Genomic DNA, 15,473 nt, shown 5'->3' with positions numbered 1-15,473 from the left:
AAAGAGGATATTATGCAGATTATGCATTAAATCTGTATCTTATACGTCTATATTACCTTATAAGTGAAAAACAATTGTCTGTAAAAGGACAGGTATTGTGTAATACAAAATGGCATATACTGACATGTTAAACATGCTAGCTGAGTGACAGGCTGGTATATTTCAAATATATCTAGCTGAACAAGAACAAAGAGCTATATAGAAAATATTGACCAATCACTAACTACTATTAAGATTCAATGAAAAACAGTAAACACAGTGGAGACTGAGGCATCACATTACTTTGGATGGGATATCGTAGATCTTTCGGATGTGTAAAATGTGTGCTTTATAAATGAGAGCCTTTCTTTGGTAATGTGTTGCCTTTTGTTGCTCTTCTTTAAGTCTTTTTCTGCACTGCTGCAACTCTCTTTGTGTCTTCTCCAATTCATCTTCCAGCCTTTTGCAAGACTCATTTGTAGCAATCCCAAAACTTTCAGTTGGTCTTGATTCACTTGTCTCTGGGTTTTCCTAAAAAATAATAGATGATTAAGACTGATGAAGGATATCTTTATGCCATGAAGTGTCTTTTTGTTTGTGCGCAATGCACTTTAACTCAAAACATACATTACCTGTGAATATTCTTCAGCTGCTAAACCAGTTTCAGGTCTTTGTGATGTGGCCTTCTCAGAACACTTTTGGATGGAATGAATGGTGTTCTCCACTGGCATGTGTGTCATTTCCTTATCTGTATTGCCATTCCGTTCTCTGAGACATTGACGTTCTTCGAGAGACAGCCTGTAGGAAAAATAAACATTGTTTTTGGTTACCTTTTTTGATGAGTAAAACATGATCATAGCTTATGGCCAATATGCAACCACCCTTTTTGAATTAATCTAACTTACTGGCAGGTAACTCTGTCGTGCCCATCGTCTCGGCCCTCATATGAGACGCTGGAGGACTCGCTTCCTGACATCGTTGCCTCTGGAGTTTCCTTTATGATGTACAGGACAGGTGAAGGGGTCTTTATATACCATACATCCTCTCAGGTGTGCTGGCAGCCCATTGGCTGATAGCTGAGAGGGCTATTCAGTGGAATGTTGACACTTCATTGGTTGAGTATGTGTGAAAAGTAGCCTACCATCATCGATTGTCCTTCTAGATGGGTATCAATGATTTAAGACAAAGGCATATAGACTAGGCAATAGGTAGTAGGCCTAAAAGAAATGAACAGGGAACAAAGGGGGCCACATTTTATGATATGTCTCCTACAGTTCACCTCCTCCAACATAAAGGTGCATGATTTAACCTAAATGTTTATGATGTCTGTGACGTTGAGGCAACTAACATGGCTATCTGAAAATATCACATCAGACAGCAAAATTCAGACTAGTGTAGAGCTCAGAGAGACTGATGTAGACTAGTCAGCACATTCCTGGACAAATCCAATACCACCGGGAATTAAATGAACAATGTTGAGGCTCTGACCAAACCATTTACTATGAGCAATATTTTATCTACATTTGTTTATGTATGTTTTTTAAAAAAAAATAAAAAATGAAATTAGGCTATAGCCTAGCTCATAAAAGGTTTATTACATCCATCATAGGGACTTTGTTATGTAGGCCTAGGCCTAAGTAAAAATACAATGAACAATCACATTTCACTAATGAACAACCATATTAACATTAAGGTTATGGCTGTGTGTTTATTAGTGACAAAGTCACCATGATAATAATTAGACTGATGACTGTGAATTGTTTCCGTCGGATGTGAACTCGGTTTATTCCGTATGTTTTCGTCAAACGCTCGGTGTGTTGCTGCGGCGTATGATGTCACTCCCTCGCGAAAAGAGTATTATATTGCTCCGCCGCCACCACCAGCTATTTCATTCGGGGAGGTTGCCACCCGTTTCGTTCCAGTCCTAGTAAGCAGAGAAACTACACTGAAGAGGTATGATTGCGTTGATATTTTAACATAGTAATACTTCTAGAGAACCCATACCAACACCTGCATGTTTGAACATTGTATCGTTTTTACAGCTTTTAAGTGTTTGTGCTTAAGAGTTTTGCTAGCAAGCTTGAGACCGTGCTACCAGCTACCTGCCTTCCAAACTAGCTGTCATGCTATCGCAAGCTCTGAAGAAAGGTTAATATATAACGTAAAGGCAAAGATAAACCCATTCAAAGGTTTATCTCACAAAAATGTGTGCAACATTCGTTTTCACGTGACAGTTTTAACCATAACGTCAATGGATCTGCAAAACGCATGTTTCTGGAATTGGTTACTGTTAGCTGGAGTATTTCTTCCACCACTTGTCCCATAAAAATCACTCGCCCAGTAACGTTAACGTGAAGTGGGATAGCAGACGTGTACCTTGGTGGTTAGCTTTGGGTTAGTTCGTTATGTTTAATAATATTTCTGGTGGATATTACTGACGTGGACAATTAATGAATGCATGGGCAGGTTGTTTAGGTGCTAAGTACCCGGTGTAGCTGTCATTGTAACTTCCCAAGAAAATATGTTGTCCAGGGCGTTCACGTTAGCTTGGCTAGTGTGCTAGATAATGTTAGCTTGGTGCTAGCGGTTGAAGTGGGTTAACTGAAAATGTCAAGTTCGATAAATGTGTCATTTGTCTGAAATGTCTGTTGCTACCTGTTCTTGTGTAAATCGAAGATGTTATGAGAAACTGGCTAGTTTTTGTTGTTCTCAAGGTGCACCAATCCCCTGCTGAAGCTAGCTAATGTTAGACATTTCGAATGTGGAGGACCCACCCAGCGCCAGACGAACTGGAATGTCATTGAACAAATGGAATCAGGCGAAAGGCAGTGTGTTTGTATGCAAGCGTTGTTTGATATGATCGCATCTTAACAAGCAAATCAGTGAAAATGCATTGGGTTTTAACAAGCCAATGCAATTCCTATATAATGTATATATTTTTTCGTATGACAGAAAATCAGTCAACGACCAGCGTATTGTTTTGTTTAGTCAGCGTTGCTACAATGGCGAACCTCGCGGATCTATTTGACGTCCAGTCTGCTGTACAGGAGTGCCTGGTCAGATAGACGGTGCAGTTCGCCTGCAAAGAGGCTTAAACACTTCCATTTGTCGACTTTTAGAATGTTCAGATTACCATGAGCCTAGTACGCAGATCATTTTAACAGGGCAGATCCATCCCAAGCGCCTCCTCTTTCAATGGGAAAGACGGATTAGTAATGTTGACATTTCTTTGTGTGGTCGTGAACGAATAGGTAACACCAGCGGAGCCATCACCATCATACCACAATAGTTTGTAATCACCATTTAAACAGACCCATCATGCTGACCACTTCACATATGTTAATACTTGAAGTTGAAGTTCGTACAGCATGCGTTTGTATGTTTCTATGCCAGCATTCTCTGTCAACACTATTTATTCTGCCAAAGCACTCATTTCTATCAGCTCAACGGGAGGTATGTCAGCTGGAAAGTTCTAGTTTTTGTGCACAGTCATTAGTATTCACACTTAGTCCTTTGGCCTTACTGTAGGCTATTGGAGGTTGCCTAGGATGTGAGGACAGAGGCTCTGACATTTAGTTTTCAGACAAGGAACCCGTGGTGGGCCCTTCCTCTGACGCTGTAATCATCATTCAGTTGATAATCAAATGACGGGCTATTCTGGGCCCTGGGCCTCTCTGCAGAATTAGCTTTGGTGTTATGGATCCTGTCCTCTGTCCCCTGTGACGCATCTGTTATTTAGCATCACTCTGAGAAGCTAGACAGAATCTTACGCACTATGCTTTTATTAACCTTTACAATGTCCTGGCAAACTTCTTTATGAAGATACCATCAAAAAGATCACCCTGTTACCTTCGCTGTGGTTGACCGAACACACAGTTGTGGCAGTGAGGAATTGAAACATGGGTGTGCTCCTTCAGCTGTACGCATTATGCATTCAGGCACCTCAGAAGGGGTCCTCATTATGTCTGACTTTTTAGTGTCAGCAATTTAGTATGTCATACCAATGCACAGCGATGTCAAGGCAGACTAGATGTAATGCGAGTCTCTAAGTGTAGGCCTCATTATTATTTTGTGCTATCAGGAAAGGTTTAGTTACACACTTATAAACCAGTTTAAACAGCCGGGTCTTGGCTGTTTATACTGATTCCCATCATAAAACTATATGGACATGTTTTGTTGTCACCGTCATCATGGGTGAACTGTTGGTTATAAGCATTCCCCGAAATCCATTCAGTGAGATGATCGCATTTGAATAGATTGGGTTGCCTAGTTACTTCAAAGTCTCCCTTGGTGAGTGCAGCCATTGACCGTTATCAGTCCGTGGAAGGCTATCTCTAACAGCTGTGGCCTGTGAGGCTCAGCCCAGTGACTTACAGTAGCTCTCAGTGTGTCACTGTAGGCAGCGCAGGCCTCCTCGGTATTGCATTGCATCCACTCACGTAACCCAAGCCAGTGTCGTCTACCATGCTCCTAGCTGCCTGGGAGAGTCCCCATAGCGGAGTGCCATTCCTGTGCTGTCAGTCCTGCCATGGCTGTGTCAGGTGGGCCACAAATTGCCGGCTGGCCGTTACCCTCCGGGAATGAGCTGGCGTGGCCTGTGATGTCGAGAAAAGAAGGGTGTGTCTGAGAGGTGGCTGTCACGCTGTCTTGCTGTGTGGGGCTGTTCTCATTCAATTAAGAGTGTGCTTTTACGCTATCCATTCTGTGTGATGGTTGAATCCTTTTGCATGTTTAGGCTAATTAGGCCTGATTGTGAAAATGATGTTACTGTTACAGAATTGTCAATGTTTAATTTAATTTTAACCTTTACATTAATGTTGTGCCCCCCATAGCACCTGTTACCATGTCCAAGTTTATTAAACCCAAACTAAAGGTAATGTGTTCCATGAGTGTGTCAGTGTGTTTACGTGTGTGTTTGAATGGGTTTGCCGTGTTGTACAGCGAGAGGCACATTTGTGTGCGTGAGTGGAGTGGGTGTGAGTAGGTGGGTGGAGTGGCTGGGGATGGTAAAGAATGGTCCGAAGGTTCTGGAATGTTGAGAGCAGGAAGTAGCCCTATGAGAAGGACATTCCAGCTTGGTGATGTGTGTGTGTGTGTGTGTGTGTCTTCTGGCTTGCTGCTGTTGTTCAGACAGAGCGACGCAAGGGCTGGGCCGGGTCTTGGCTGCCTCCCCACATGGCCTCTCTACTGCAGGGGCGATGCGTCTGCCTGCAGTGCAGAGAGGAGGAAGCCAGAGAGACCGAGACAGAGGAAGAAAAGATGAAAGAAAGAAAGAATGATGAATGAATGAACCGGGGAGGTAGTCCGAGAGGGGAAGGATAAGAGGAATCCTGTCCTTGTGAAGGCCGTAGATGGCCTGTCCGCAGAGGGCAACAGAGGATAATGAAAACCAAAAAGAACAGAAGTGTTACTGTGCTTTAACTGTTTATAGCATGTTTATGCCTGGATTCATTCAGCTCTGCAGCAGTCCTGCTCCCAGCCATGGTTTTATGGCGTCCATATTTCATCACGAACTAGTCACATGAATCCAGTGCTGTGTGTTGGGAGTGCTGTGTGTTCTGCATGGGGTTGAGAGTGTGTGTCTCTCTGTGTGGACGTTTCTGGGATTCCTGCATGATAAAGGTTGCAGTGTTTTTTTTTTTCTTCTTCTTTATCAAAAGCAGAGCTGGATATGTCCCAGCTGTTACACAACATGAAGAAAGAAGAGTAAAAGCTTGTATTCAGTAAGCAGTGACTGTAGTGTACATACAAGACTGTGAAACGGAATTCAAGTCATCCCTTTAGCGGACATCGGTCTGTGGCTGCCATTTTGTGCGATTCGGTCCCAGATAGGCTGTTTTTAGATGGGCCACTTTTCAGCATTAAGTCGGAGGAGAGATGTCGAAAGATGGGGCCTGTAGCTCAGCGATGGCGTCCTCCTCCTCTGCAGTTCAAGCTCATCAATATTGAATGTTGACAGGAAATTCGGTCGTGGAGAAGGAGAAGGGGGGGGGGGGGGGGGGCACGTGAGGAGTAGATGCACTTTTACACGAGCGTTTGCTCTAGCCAAGAAGACTGTATGAAGCACCCCAAGAGCCTTGTGTGGGCTGATGTAGGACAGACATCTCGCTGCAGGGAGAAGGCATAGAGAATGGATGCTGGCCTCTTCCTGTGTTCTATCTGTGTATTTTCTCGCTGATAGGCGTTGTTTCTCCCCTGCTCACATGAACTCCTCTTGGCCGCGGAGATCCTCGGAGACGGCCCACCCGTTTCCTGCAAATTCCACAGGCCCTCTGCATCCTCCCTAGATCTGTCGTCATAGCTCCCCTCCATCCCCCTCAACCTCCTCGATAACAGATGTGTTTCCATGGAAACTTCCTGGGGTTGTTACGTGACCTCATCTGATTTTTCCCAGCCCCTCTAGCTTCCCATCCGTGGGAGTGAAATAGAGGCTCTGCTACAGGCCTCGGGGGCTCTCACTACATTCATTTGGAAGCAGCAGAGGAGCCAGGCTCTGGAGTGCAGCAGCTTTTTAAACATGTTTGTAGGATGTCTGTTCTATCTTCTCTGCTGAGAGTTTTGGTTTGAATTGCAATGGTGCAGTACGATGGGAATCAACAGGGTTTTTTCCTCTCTCTTTCTCTCTCTCTCTCACACACACACACACACACACACACACACACATATGCATACAGAGACACGCACTGTCTTCTCCTCTCTCTCAGCCCTCACTGTCTCTCGTCCTTGCTCGACATACTTCTGCAGTTAAATGTGTCCCTGGCCACCTCTGTGGGTTTATAAATACCTCGGCTGTTCTCCTGCAGAATCCGCGGTATGTCTTTATGCCACGCCGGAACTCATTATCAGCAGCCCAGGCTGGGAAAACCACCAGGCTCCTGATTGCCGGGATGGAGGGGGGACTAAGTGTGCCACTGCCAGCTCTAAAAACAGCTCCGTTTAAGGCGAGCGACAAGACGGGGTGGCAAGTCTGCTTAGCGACAAGAACTTCAAACTGCCGTGGCTGTTGAGGGAGGAAGGGAGTTTTTGATTGTTCTGTTTCCTCCCTGGTTCGGTGACACGATTGGTTTGTGGTCAGCCGACCGCCGGTGTGTTGTTTGGTTTGTTAAGTGGTGCTTAACGTTAACCTCTGTGGTGGTGTGGGCCTGTGCTCACGTGCCTGTGGTCTGACCGTACCATGGTTGCTACTCTCTCTTGCTTCACATGTTTAGTAATCTAGTGTTAACACTACAACACACCACAACACAACACAACACTCGGCACAGTGTACTATGGGGCTCTGCAGGCTGCATCCACATGTGTACTATATGTAGTGCTCTGCTGCTGAGGAATCTGAGTTCTGAGTTTCGTGTCGTGAGTGTAATGTGAATGTGAGCGGAAGTTATCAGTGAGTGAGGGTGAGCGGGACGTAGGAGCGTCAGAGATTCTGGAGGTGCTGGAAGGGGAGGGCTGCCATTTTAAGTAATTGGGCGGGAGATGGTGTTATCTAGTGAGCGCACCCAGTGTAGAGGCACCTATCTCTCTGTACAGCTGTATAGCTACGTAGCTACGTAGCGGGGTTAAGGCACGTTAGTCCAGAGCCCAGTTCATTTGTGCTCTTGCTGGGGCCACACCCATATGACCTTTGAAATCATTCACCTCAGAAGAGCCGCTAGGTCGGAGAACTTGGAGAGATTTTCTGCATCCTTGATTTGATCATGAAGGTAAAGGTAGTGGTACATTCATAAGGTAGCATTCCTGCAGGCTGGTTATATGTGATCACCTCCTCCGTATCTGCTGAAGTCATGTCATGTGGCTGGGCAGAGTTAACAAGAGGAGTGAGGTCTGGTGACTGGGATTTCACACCCAGCTGAAGATTTCTGCATGCAGCTGTAATGACATCATTTTAGAGTCCACAGTCTGCCTCCTGGACGACACGGACAGAGTCCACCTTTGGAGGAAGTGGCGCTTAAAACAAAACAAAAAACTGATAGGCCTATCCCATTGAAGAAACTGATATCCCATTGGTTACTGTTGACTTCAATCTCCCAGCTAGGGTCAAGTTTCCATGCTTGTCTGTAGTGACCACTGACCACTATCTGGCTGGAATCAGGTCACAGCCTGTTGTTAAATCCCCAGGATGCCATCAGTGAGCCGGGGCTGCTTAGCAGAGAAGGGATGGGATGGGTGGGTGGGGTAGCAGAGGTTGGGTGGGGGAGGGGCGGCTCGGCTGACGGTTTGATCACGATGAGGTCTGCCCTGGCTGCTGTAATCGGCTTGGAAGTTGGCACACTTTCTATTTAGTTTTATTATTGAGCATTGCGCATCTGTCTGTTTTTGTTTTTTTTTTTTCCGAGCGGGGCTTGAGCTCCAATCTGCTGTGTGATTCAAAGAGCATTGACTACTGTACATGCCGTCTCCTCCACCATTTTACACAAATTCTATTCCCGCTCCGGCTCGGTGGCTGTGTAGGTGGGCGTAATTACCGTGAGGGTCTGCTCTGCTGTGACGGATGTGCATAGTGCAGCGTAGACAGCTACTCCAGTGCCGGGCTGTGGCTGTTTACTTGGTAACAGACTGGCTGCATGCATCTGCCGCAGTAGCAGCACGGGCAGCAGATCTGTTGTGCTGTGGGACTTGGGGAATTGCAGGAGGCACAGGCCGTGAGGCCAGGCAGGTTAATGTAACCTGCTGTAATGTGAGCCACTCTGCCCTGCCGTGGGGATGGGGATGGGGATGGAGATGGAGATGGAGGTGGGGATGGGGCTGGAGCTGGAGCTGGAGCTACAGCTACCCACACGGATGTTGAGGGAGGGCAGGGCTGCTGCTGCTGCTGCTGACTCAACTGATCCAGTCTGTGATGGAGTGGATAGAGGCTCTCAGTGAACTGCCACTCTCTCTCACATTCACTCTCTCTCTTTCTCTTCACATATACACATGCACTCTCTCCCCCTCACCCCATCTCACATTCTCTTTCTCGCTCACCCGATTTCCTACTCTCCTCTTTAGCCCTCTCTCTCTCTCTCACTCCATCGTTCATTCTCTCCCTCTCTCCCAGAGGGCTGTGTTGGCCCCTGTAACAAAGGCTTTCATTGATCCAGTCTGGCACCCCAGGCCATGGAAGTGACTGACTGTGTGTGGATGACTGTAAAGCCAGCCCCCCCCTGGTTTTGTTTGTCCGTTTGAAGAAAAGCTTGCCCCCTCCTCTTTCTTTCTTTTTCTCTTTCTTTCTTTCTTTCTTTTCTGCTCCCTTCCTCTTCCTCTCTCTCTGTGGTCATTGACCTTGGCCTTCCATGGCAGCTCTCGGGCGTTCATGTCCGGCTGCTTAGCCAGTGAAATTTTAATAATGATCCGTCCGTATTAAATGTAATTATCTTTTGAATGATGTATGTGATGAGCGCATTGAAAAAGCATAATTAGTCTAAAATGAACAATGTATTTAGAGAGGAGTCGGACGTAATTAGTCAGAAGACCCACCCAGTTCCATAATGGAGTCCGTAATAGATCCAGGCCTGTGTTGGAAGCTCTGGATATGGACTACAGTAAGTGCAGGCCACCATTAGAAGCCATCTGCTCCATCTAGAGGTCCAGGACAAGCAGAGGTCACACCTTTCAGACGGATGGGTCCACCCTGGCCCTAGGTGCGGGTCACAGACCCCTGTGAATTGGCTGCAGATGTTCACAGCTGTGTGTCAGGTCCAAACAGAGCCGTCTAAATGAGCTGGGCCGCCAGTCCTGATCTCTCATGTGATGTTACCATCAATCAGCCAGCCGGCCAACCTACAGCGGCCCCATGACAATCTGACATATGTCTGAAAATGTACTAGCAGATTGTAAAATAGGACAAGTATTTCTGGAAGTGTCTGTGAAGCCGCAGTCATAGACAGGCTTGCTGGCATGACTGGCATGGCACTGAAATGACCTCACAGGTGGTGGACATTCCCAGAAGTCAGCTGCCCCTCTTGCAGTGGGAAGGCAGCAGGGTGTGGCTGGGAGCCCGAGACTTTCTCTCTGGAAAGACCTTGTGTGAAGGTCATCGGGTGAAACGTCCCAATTAGATGAACAGTTCCCATAGCACCACTGATGGAGAAAGATGGTAACAACAATGCCAAGCTAATGACCCATGGTGCCACTCTCTCGGGGGTATAGTCCCAGAGAGAGGATGTACAACAGTCAGAAACATAATAGTCTTTATACATTATAAACCCAGTCTGTATTGTCCGTAACTGGTAGCTGTATCTGTCATTTTTGTCACTTTCCCAGTCTAGTATTTGTGGTATATTGGTGTGTTGATGACCTTTCAGTGCGGTCTCTGTCATAACAATGGTCTGACCCCTAATGGGCTGCCCAGCTGAGCCCAGCGTGGCTCTCTCCCAGAACAGCCATCCAAGCAGAGAGCACTGGGACTGGGGGACATGTGCTGGTTAGTGAGGGGGGGTTGGTGTGGATTTGTGGTGTGAGCTGGTTGGGTGATTTTGGTAAAGGGGGGTGAAGGGATGGCACCTCCGGGTGTGTGTTGGTGGGGGGTTGGGGGCTGACCGCAGCATTCTCTTTGTGATGGGAGGGCGTTTGTGCAGTGCTCCTCTGTGGAATTTCCGCCAGGCCCCCCTGGTGTGCTCAGCTGCCGGGGTCTGCTAAACGTCAGCTGGAATGCTAACGCCCTGCCCCCCCCTACGAACACACACACACACACACACACACATTAGTTAATTCTCAAATGCACACACACCACCCATCAACATCCATAAAAATGATGGTCCTTTCTCAGAATTGTAGTTAAAAGATGTTGTATGGTTGTTAAAAAGACAACACAAGGATTCCACCAATAGACACCAACAGGAATAGCTGGAGGAATACTTGGTCGTATAAATGAGTTGTTGAATTATGATGGTGATCCGTTCATTGCCCCCAGTAGTTCACCACGTTTCTCTCTTTTCTGTTGTGTGCTGCATGTTGCTTTGGGGTAATTAGGACTCCTAGTTCCCCCCTGAGCTAAAATATGGTCTGTCTGTATGGCATTGGCCAAGAGAATGCATTTAGGCTAAGCTATCTTGGGTGAATGGGTCCTAACTTGTGTGTGTTGGTGTTGTCGTACCTCAGCAGAAGATGGATGCCAGTGGGGTGAAAGTCCTGGAGACGGCCGATGACATCCAGGAGCGCCGGCAGCAGGTCCTGGACCGGTACCGGCGCTTCAAGGAGCTGTCGACCGTGCGCCGGCAGAAGCTGGAGGACTCGTACCGCTTCCAGTTCTTCCGCCGGGACGCCGACGAGCTGGAGAAATGGATCCTCGAGAAGCTGCAGATCGCTTCCGATGAAAACTACAAGGACCCCAGTAACCTGCAGGTCAGACACAGAGGCAGGCCACCTATTTGCCTGAAGTAAAGTAGAAGTTCTCATGAGGGTTGGTGTGGCAGGAAGTAGCAGGAAGTAGCAGGTCATGCAGAGGTGTCGAGGGACATTATCATTATTACTAGTTGATATTAGTTTGACGGCGTGATAAGTAGTTTAAAAAAAATAGATAGATAAATAAATAATAATAAATTCCAACTATTTGGAATGTTGTTTTCACCTCAAAACACCAACTTTCGTATAATATAACTGGCGACGTCCTGGCAAGATCCTTGATTAGTTTACTGGGTTTCGTTGCTGGAGAATGATGTTTTTGCCCGCCAACCCGTGGTTCTAACGTCACGTGCAAAGTATGAATTGTGTGCTGAAGGGTCAGTAAAGGCAACGGGGGGTGAAGGTGCAATATGAAACTATAGATGATCACAGTGTGTGGGTTTCAAAGTCTGAGTAAGGAATGTGGCATAGCTAATGTTTAACTAGGCTGTATCTTGGGCAACACTGTAGTCTTTTAAAAAAAGAGCTAAGGTCATCAACTTGATCATCAACATTTACATTAACTATACTATAAACAATGGCAGCCCCCACTGGACAAATAAAATAAACTACTGTTATTCTTTTCTTCCCTGGATGTTTGTCTGTATTGTTCATTTTCTATTTTCTGGTCGTCTGTATAGTTTTTAAGCTCAAGGTTGTATGTGTCTCTGTCTGCAGGGAAAGCTCCAGAAACACCAGGCTTTCGAGGCAGAGGTGCAGGCCAACTCTGGGGCCATCATCAAACTGGACGAGACGGGCAACGTCATGATCTCTGAGGGCCACTTCGCATCCGAAACCATCCGGGTAAAGCCTCACAGTCCTCCGCATACAGACAGACTGATGATCACGATCACACACACACACACACACACACACACACACACACACACACACACAAACAAACAGTACATCGGGTTAGGATTATTTACATGAAATGAAAATGCCTTGTGCTAGTTTTGACATGTGATGATGATGATGATGACGATGATGGTGGTGACTATAATAATGAAGCTGTAGTGCAGCTGTGCGGTGCACTGTTAACCCTTCCCATGTGGTTCAGTCCTTCACGCCCTACCGGACGTCCCAGCGCCCCATAGTCACAAGTGTCAATTATGGAAGTTTCATCCCAGTAGGTGCTTTGGTGCTGTGACTCAGTAGTTTCCACAACTCCACTGTCCTCTTTTTTTTCTGTCTTTCCTGAAGTGAAATGGTACGGCTTGATTTGCAGTGACAACATGAATTCTCTGTAGCAGTAGAATTCATTATATTTGAGGGTGATTCATGCATGAAATTCTACCTGTATAGCACTCCTTTATATCTTTATTTGATTTCTCCGATATTATACATCACAACTTTCATGTTCTGGTAAAGAATAATTTGGTCTTCAAGAGAAGTGTTGCCCTAACATCCTAACCAATTGAACTAGTATGACCGTCAGAAGTCAGAAAGCACTCTCTTTTAGATCACAGCTATCCTTTGCTGCTAGGCTCCAGTAGGGGAGTTGGGGGTCCAAGCTCACCTCCATGATGAGCGCTCCATCCTGACTTGTGTTCTTCTCTGTTCCAGACGCGTCTGGAGGAGCTGCACCACCTGTGGGACCAGCTGCTGCAGAAGACCAAGGAGAAGGGTGTGCGTCTGCTGCAGGCCCAGAAGCTGGTGCAGTACCTGCGCGAGTGTGAGGACGCCCTCGACTGGATCAGTGACAAGGTGCGGCACGCCTCCCCTCCCTCCGCTCACTCAGTCACTCTCTACACACTACTGTTATTGATGCAACATTTACAAATGAAAATATATAGAATAACCATTTATTATATAATTATTATATCATTTATTAATAATATATATTATTGTAATAATACCTTGTATTATTAATCATTATAGACCAATTTTATACTTTGCATGCTAGTTTGATTTTAAACTTTATGTTTAGTTTCCAGCCAATTAACCTGTAAAGCTTAGAATAATTACGGCAATATGGGTGATTCATCAGCTTAATTACATGAGGGATGCAGCTGCATTAAAACTCCCTGCCCTCATTTCTCCTGCTGTCTCCTGCAGGAAGCCATCGTCACCTCCGAGGAGCTGGGCCAGGATCTGGAGCACGTCCAGGTGCTGCAGAAGAAGTTCGAGGAGTTCCAGACCGACCTGGCAGCGCACGAGGAGCGCGTGAACGACGTCAACCAGACGGCGGGCAAGCTGACCCAGGACTCCCACCCCGAGACCGAGCTGATCCTGCGCAAGCAGGAGGAGGTCAACAACGCATGGCAGCGGCTCAAGGGCCTGGCCCAGCAGAGGCAGGGCAAGCTGTTCGGTGCCGCCGAGGTGCAGCGCTTCAACAGGTACGTACCGAGATGCACGGGGGGCAGTTTCTGAAAAAAAAAAATGTCCTTACCTTCCCCCAGGACACTATATTCAGTCTAAACTGAATTTGCAGTGTACCTGCATAGCTCAGATTATGACTTGAGCGTTGGATTTTATTTTCTTAAAACTCTATGCTAAATTTGAATCGGGAATTTGTCCTGTAGTCAATTTAACTGTCAAGATAAAGCAACATGAAATACACATTGAAGCCGTTAAAGGCAAGCTAGGAGCTGTATTGAGCGATTAGTGTTGTAATGAAGAGTGGAGTGTGATGGCTGCTCGTTTGTGTCTGCCTGCAGGGACGTGGACGAGACCATCAGCTGGATCAAGGAGAAGGAGCAGCTGATGGCGTCGGACGATTTCGGGCGAGACCTGGCCAGCGTTCAGGCACTGCTGCGCAAACACGAGGGCCTGGAGAGAGACCTGGCGGCCCTGGAGGACAAGGTCAGCCTAACACACACACACACACACACACACACACACACACACACACACACAGATACACACACATCACATCAGCTGTATAATTAGATTGAAATGCAATATCAACCATATATTGAACATTTCAAAACAATGTATTGCACATATGACTGTATTACTAAAACAGCATTTAGGCTCCAGTGCTAAGATGCCTCAGGAGCCTTACAGGAAGTTACAAGTGTCCTGTGACCGAGGCTTCCAGAGGTTTTGAACGCCACCCCTTGTACCTGTGATGGCTCCGTTCTCATGCCGTCCGTGTCGTCCCTCAGGTGAACACTCTTGGCGGCGAGGCCGAGCGCCTGCAGCAGACGCACCCCCAGAACGCCTCGCAGATCCACCTGAAGCGCGACGAGCTCATCACCAACTGGGAGCAGATCCGCACGCTGGCCGCTGAGCGCCACGCCCGCCTCAACGACTCCTACAGGTGCGCACGCTTCACTGCCCAGCGGCCTCCAGTGAGACCAGCTGAATCTGTTTTCAACAGCTGAACAGTTTTCACTAGTTTTTCTGTGATGTTATGGTAGGATAGCTATAGTTCATGCACAAGAACTTTGTTTATCTACTTGCCTGCCATTTAAATCAGGGCCCTTAAACTTAAATGGAATGGCTTGTGGGTACTGGTTTAAGTGTTTTAAGATCATAGAATTGAGAGTTCGAAGATGGAATCCGATGGATTGAAGAGCTGAAAGGAATAATAGCGTGTAATGTTTTAAGCGCTGTGCAGTAAGGTGATGGCTGTCGGTTGTGCTCCTCCCCCAGACTGCAGCGCTTCACTGCTGACTTCCGTGACCTGACCAGCTGGGTGACTGAGATGAAGGCCCTGATCAACGCTGACGAGCTGGCCAACGACGTGGCCGGAGCTGAGGCGCTGCTTGACCGCCACCAGGAGCACAAGGTACAAGAGCATAGCCTCACCGGAGAACCTGTCCATTAGAGATATAGATATAGCTGCTCAAAGGCAAACCTACTCAAACAACGTCTATGGCAGTATTGGTGGCTGGGTGCTACAGTTGAATTGATTATTTGGCTATTAGACTATTGATATTTGTGAATTTTCCTGTTTGTGAGGAATGTTTGTTTGTTCTTTTCAGGGAGAGATCGATGCTCATGAAGACAGCTTCAAGGCCACCGATGAAGCTGGCCAGGCTTTGCTTAACACCGGACACTATGCCTCAGAGGAAGTCAAGGAGAAGGTATGTGTGTGTCTGTTTGTGTATATACGTGTGTGTATGTTTTCTATGTTTTACAGTGGTGGAAAAGGAGAACACACACTGATGTATGTTTGTGTGTGTGTG

At 46.7% G+C, this 15,473-nt stretch overlaps 1 protein-coding gene and 1 long non-coding RNA gene across 5 annotated transcripts in view; one reads left to right on the top strand and one right to left on the bottom strand.

The window, feature by feature from the left end:
* Window positions 1-42: 42 nt before the first annotated feature.
* LOC134101482 (uncharacterized) lies at window positions 43-1,110 on the bottom strand. Its single transcript, XR_009941381.1, has 3 exons — window positions 885-1,110; window positions 612-777; window positions 43-510 (listed from the first exon to the last, which is right to left on the bottom strand). It is a non-coding gene; the product is annotated as an uncharacterized LOC134101482 (long non-coding RNA).
* Window positions 1,111-1,779: 669 nt separating this feature from the next.
* sptan1 (spectrin alpha, non-erythrocytic 1) overlaps window positions 1,780-15,473 on the top strand; it is a 35,554-nt gene continuing 21,860 nt past the window's right edge. For 3 of the 4 annotated variants that reach the window (XM_062555199.1, XM_062555198.1, XM_062555196.1), the window contains exons 1-9: window positions 4,808-4,852; window positions 11,056-11,298; window positions 12,016-12,141; window positions 12,904-13,044; window positions 13,396-13,676; window positions 13,998-14,142; window positions 14,448-14,602; window positions 14,938-15,073; window positions 15,270-15,371. In XM_062555199.1, coding sequence (XP_062411183.1) covers window positions 4,823-4,852; window positions 11,056-11,298; window positions 12,016-12,141; window positions 12,904-13,044; window positions 13,396-13,676; window positions 13,998-14,142; window positions 14,448-14,602; window positions 14,938-15,073; window positions 15,270-15,371 — 1,359 coding nt within the window. In that variant the 5' untranslated portion in view covers window positions 4,808-4,822. Of the gene's footprint in view, window positions 1,933-4,807; window positions 4,853-11,055; window positions 11,299-12,015; window positions 12,142-12,903; window positions 13,045-13,395; window positions 13,677-13,997; window positions 14,143-14,447; window positions 14,603-14,937; window positions 15,074-15,269; window positions 15,372-15,473 lie in introns of those variants that run through there. The other variant, XM_062555197.1, reaches the window with a different exon arrangement.

The sequence above is a fragment of the Sardina pilchardus genome, chromosome 14 (genome assembly GCF_963854185.1).
Source record: "Sardina pilchardus chromosome 14, fSarPil1.1, whole genome shotgun sequence".
NCBI classification, from domain to species: domain Eukaryota; kingdom Metazoa; phylum Chordata; class Actinopteri; order Clupeiformes; family Clupeidae; genus Sardina; species Sardina pilchardus.
This window is presented reverse-complemented; position numbering and strand designations above follow the sequence as displayed.